This window comes from Rhinopithecus bieti, unplaced genomic scaffold (assembly GCF_001698545.2).
Source record: "Rhinopithecus bieti isolate Rb0 unplaced genomic scaffold, ASM169854v2 scaffold_4666, whole genome shotgun sequence".
Taxonomy (NCBI): domain Eukaryota; kingdom Metazoa; phylum Chordata; class Mammalia; order Primates; family Cercopithecidae; genus Rhinopithecus; species Rhinopithecus bieti.
In genome coordinates this window covers 369,830-375,285 of record NW_016804530.1, presented here as the reverse complement: position 1 = coordinate 375,285, position 5,456 = coordinate 369,830, and the positions used below count along the sequence as shown (strand labels likewise).

The 5,456-nt window shown below is 44.5% G+C and overlaps 1 protein-coding gene across 1 annotated transcript in view; it reads left to right on the top strand.

Moving 5' to 3' along the window:
* DEPDC5 (DEP domain containing 5, GATOR1 subcomplex subunit) overlaps window positions 1-5,456 on the top strand; it is a 159,907-nt gene that overhangs the window by 31,816 nt on the left and 122,635 nt on the right. The window contains 1 exon segment of the mRNA XM_017868941.1: window positions 4,886-4,955. Within this exon segment, the coding sequence (XP_017724430.1) occupies window positions 4,886-4,955 (70 nt within the window).

The following is a 5,456-nucleotide window of genomic DNA, read 5'->3' as shown; positions in this document are numbered from 1 at the left end:
ATATTATTATTTTTTGAGACAGGGTCTCGCTGTCACCCAGGCTGAAGTGCAATGGAGCGATCATGGCTTACTGTAGCTTTGACCTCCTGGGCTCAAGGGATCCTCCTGCCTTAGCCTGAGTAGCTTGGGACTATAGGCGTTTGCTAGCACACCTAGCTAATTTTTTGTATTTTTTGTAGAGACGGTTTTGCCATGTTGCCCAGACTGGTCTCAAACTCCTGAGCTCAAGCAGTCGCCCACCTTGGCCTCCCAAATTGCTAGGATTACAATAGAACTACCACGCCTGGCTGGGAAATTCATATAACCTTGAATTTGGCAGTGGTTTCTTAGATATAACACCAAAAGCACAACCTCCAAGTTAAAAGCAGATGAATCAGACTTCAAAACTAAAAACTTTTGTTCATCAACAGACATTATCAAGAAAGTGAAGGGGCCAGACGTGCTGGCTCACACCTTTAATCCCAGCACTTTGGGAGGCTGAGGTAGGAGAGTTGCATGAAGCCAAAAGTTCCAGTAGCCCAGGCAACGAAATGAGACCCTGTCTCTACAAGAATAAAAATAGAAAAAAATAGCTGACTGCATTGGCAAATGCCTGTAGTCTCAGCTACTCAAGAGGCTGAGGCGAGAGAATCCCTTGAGCACAGGAATTTGAGGTTACAGTACGATTGTACCACTGCACTCCAACCTGGGTGACAGGACAGAGCGAGACCCTGTCTCTTAAAAAAAAAAAAAAAGAAAGAAAGAAGACAGCCCACAGAATGGGAGAAAATATTTGCAAATGATCTTCTGATAAAAATCTGTTATCCAGAAAATACATAGAACTTCTATAACTCAAGAAAGAAAAGAAAAAACCCTAATTGACAAATGGGCAAAGGCTGCCCCATTCTCCATGATGTGATTATTTCACATTACATGCCTGTATCAAACATCTCATGTACCCCACAGATATAAACACCTACTATGTACCCATAAAAATTAAAAAATAATTAAAATTATTAAACAAAAAAAAAAAGGGCAAAGGACTTGAATAGACATTTCTCATGTCCATCAAGTACATGAAAAGATACTCAAGATCATTAGTCTTTAGGAAAATGCAAACTAATACCACAATGAAATGCCGCTTCACACCCACTAGGATGACTATGTATGTATATATATATTTTTTGAGACAGAGTCTTGCCATGTTGCCCAGTCTAGAGTGCAGTGGCACAGTCATAGCTTACTGCAGCCTTGATTGCGCCAGCTCAAGGGGCCATCCCTCCTCAGCCTCCTGGGTAGCTGGGACTACAAGCATGTGCCACTATGCCCCGCTTTTTTTTTTTTTTTTTTTTTTGGTGGAAATGAGGTCTCACTATGTTATCCAGGCAGATCTCGAACTCCTGAGCTTAAGTGATCTTCCCACCTTGGCCTCCCAATGTGCTGAGATTACAGACATGAGTTATAGTGCCTAGTCCATATTCTTTTTTTTCTTTGTTTCTTTTTGAGATGGAGTTTCACTCTTGTTGCCCAGGCTGGAGTGCAATGGTGCAATCTTCGCCCACTGCAACCACTGCCTCCCGGGTTCAAGCAATTCTCCTGCCTCAGTCTCCCGAGTAGCTGAGATTATAGGCACCTACTGCCATGCCCAGCTAATTTTTTTGTATTTTTAGTAGAGATGAGGTTTCACCATGTTGGCCGGGCTGGTCTCGAACTTCTGACCTCAGGTGATCCGCCTGCCTCGGCCTCCCAAAGTGCTGGGATTATAGGGGTGAGCCATTGTGCCTGGTCCCATATTCTTTTTAAAATTTATTTATGTAGTTTTTGAGACAGAGTCTTGCTCTGTCACCCAGACTGGAGTGCACTGCTGCAATCTCAAACATGGCTCACTGCAACCTCCACCTCCCAGGTTCAAGCGATTCTCGTCCCTCAGCCTGCCGAGTAGCTGGGATTATAGGTGTGCGCCACCTTACCCTGCTAATTTTTGTATTTTTAGTAGTGATGTGGTTTCATCATGTTGGCCAGGCTGATCTCGAACTCGTGGCCTCAAGTGATCTGCCCACGGTGGCCTCCCAAAGTGCTGGATTACAGGCCTAGCCCATATTCTTGACAGCATTATTCATATTAGCTAAAAAGTAGGATAACACAAATAAGAAATGTCTATCAGCTAAAGTATAGATAAATAAAATGTATATCTGTACAATATAGTAGTAGTGTGCCATAAAGAAGAATGAAGTACTAACACATGCTACAGCATAGATGAATCTTGAACACATGCTAAGTGAGAGAAGCCAGACATAGTGGATCAAATACAAATCATAAGATCTTATGTATATGAAATATCCAGAATAGGTAAATATATAATATAGAGATTAGTGGTTGCCAGGAACTGAGGGTGGGGAGTGACTGTTTAATCAGTTTGGGATTTCCTGTTGGGGTGATGAAAATGTTTTGGATTTAAATGATGGTGATAGTTATACAACATGGTGAATGTATTAAATGTCACAATGGCAATATTTGTATGTGTTTTGCCATAATTAAAAAATTATTTCATTCAATTATCCCACCTTGATTTCACATGAAAACGTTTTGATGAAAAAGTATTTGAAGTCACATTATGTAGTGTAAAAGAGTAGAGTTTGTATTAAGGCAGACTAGATTTTAAATGATCTCATTAGCTTGCTTTTTTTTTTTTTTTTTAAATTAAGAGACAAGGTCTTGCTTTGCTGCTCAGGCTGGTCTTGAACTCCTGGGCTCCAAGAATCCTCTCACTTAATCCTCCTCAGTAGTTGGGACTACAGGCGCAGGCCACTATGCCTGGCTTATTAGCTTTTTTATCTCCAAGGATTAGTCTCTGAGGCTCCCTTTCTTCAGCTGCAAAATGAAGATAATAATAGACCCTCTCACCACATCACTTATGAGTTGAGACACTCCATGCCCACGTCAGCCTGTTGTGAGCCCATTGTGTATCACTTGCACTAAAATTAGATAAGGGTGCTGAGTTTGGAGCTCTTGGAGTCCAGTGAATTAATTGGTAGTCAGTGAAGGTCTGCTTTTGGTACTGTGGCTTGTATTTAGGAATTTCTGTCCACTTGAGATACATCTATGAAATGTGCATTATATTATGTGCCTTATGTAGTGAGTGCTGAATTCTGTAGTCACTAAGCGTACTTGGGATAAAGATGGGGTTGGTCAGTATACGCTGTTGTCTTCAGAGACCCAGGAGGAACTGAAACTGAACTTGCTAGCTCACTGGTGCAAGCCACTTTTCATATTCATTTGCAAACACCCTACTTCCAGGATATTGATCTCCAGACTCCATGGAAATGTTTATTCTCGTTAGTCCCCATCGCTGTCCAAAGGAAGTTCTTTGCCTTGGCTTATACTACTGAGTCTGGAGCAAACCCCCACCCTCGTCCTATGAGACTAGTAGGGTGTGGGAGTGTCTTTGATTCTTAAATCCACCACCATGGGTGCTGTTCTTGTTCCCTAGACCACAGTTCTGCAGAAATTAAAAAACACTGTAGGCCTGGCATTGTGGCTCACGCCTGTAATCCCAGCACTTTGCCAAGGCTAGTGGATCACTTGAGCCCAGCCTGGGGATTATGATGAAACTCTCTCTTTTTTTTTCTTTCTTCTTCTTTTTTTTTTTTTGGACGGTGTCTTGCTCTGTTGCCCAGCCTGGAGTGCAATGGCACGATCTCGGCTCACTGCAGTCTCCACCTCCTGGGTTCAAGTGATTATCCTGCCTCAGCCTCCCGAGTGGCTGTGACTTCAGGCGCGCGCCACGTTGCCTGGGTAGTGTAGAGTTTCGCCATGTTGGCCAGGCTGGTCTCGAACTCCTGACCTCAGGTGATCCACCTGCCTCAGCCTCCCAAAGCACTCTGATTACAGGTGTGAGCCACCACGCCCAGCAGAAACCCTGTCTTTACAAAAAATGCAAAAATTATATGGGCCTGTTGACGCTTGTCTGTAGTCCCAGCTTCTCGGGAACTGGGAGACAGTGATCACTATTTACTGCTGATTTGCAGCTTCCCAATCACTTTCCACATTCCTGGCACTTTAGGTAACTTTCCCAAGGTCACGTAGTGGCAAGTGTCAGGGCCAGGACTCCATCTAGGTCTTCTGACTCCCAGCAGTGCTCTGTCCCCTGCACTGCAACCTGAATTTACATGAAGCTATTCAATATTGTGCACTGCTGCTGAGCCACCTGGATTAAGAATATTATGTGCAGCTGGGCCTCACACCTATAATCCCAGCACTTTGGGAGGCCGAGGCAGGCCTATCACTTGAGGCCACAAGTTGAGACCAGCCTGGCCAACATGGTGAAATCTTGTCTCTACTAAAAATACAAAAATTACCTGGGTGTGGTGGCCCATGCCTGTAACCCCAGCTACTCCGGAGGCAGAGGCAGGAGAATTGCTTAAACCTGGGAGGTGGAGGCTGCAGTGAGCCGAGATCGTGCTACTGTACTCCAGACTGGGCAACTGAGTGAGACTCTGCCTCAAAAAAAAAAAAAAAAAAGAATAAGGCTGGGCATGATGGCTCACACCTGTAATCCCCACACTTTGGGAGGCTGAGGCAGGAGGATCAGGAGATCGGGGGATTGATACCATCCTGGCCAACATGGTAAAACCCCGTCTCTACTCAAAATACAAAAATTAACTGGGTGTGGTGGTGCACGCCTAAAGTCCCAGCTACTCCAGCTACTTGGGAGGCTAAGCCAGGAGAATTGCTTGAACCCAGGAGGCGGAGGTTGCAGTGAGCTGAGACTGTGCCACTGCACTCCAGCCTGGTGATAGAGTTAAGATTCATCTCAAAAAAAAAAAAAAATTATGTGCATGCAGTCTGCTTCGTAGTGAAGTAAATGAAACAAACGTTAACTCTATTGTTCTGTACTCATACATAGGAGAAGAACTGTAGTCATGAAGTGACAGTGGTCCTGTTTTCTAGAACTTTCTATGATGCAAAATCTGTTGGTGAGTAACTCTTTCTCTCCTACAGTTGTTTTTTATTAGGCTTCCCCCAACCCCACCCCAGCCATTCCCTCTCATTTTTTTCCTCGTTGCGCTTTTACACCGTTCCCATCTTTTCTGTTATGAGGATGGTGTAAAAAGGAAAGTAGCACAGTCCATTAGTGGATGCAAGAGGTCTGTGGGCTGTGATTCATCTTAAAACCAACTTAATAGACAGTTGGCTGGACACAGTGGCTCACCCCTGTAATCCCACAACTTTGGGAGGCTGAGGTGGGCAGATCACCTGAGGTCAGGAGTTGAAGACCAGCCTGGCCAACATGGTGAAACCCCATCTCTACTAAAAATACAAAAGCGAGCCAGGTGTGGTGGCATGCACCTGTAGTCCCAGCTACCCAGGAGGCTGAGGTAGGAGAATCGCTTGAACTCAGGAGGCAGAGGTTGCAGTAAGCTGAGATCTTGCCACTGCACTCCAGCCTGGGTGACAGAGCAAGACCTTGTCTCAAA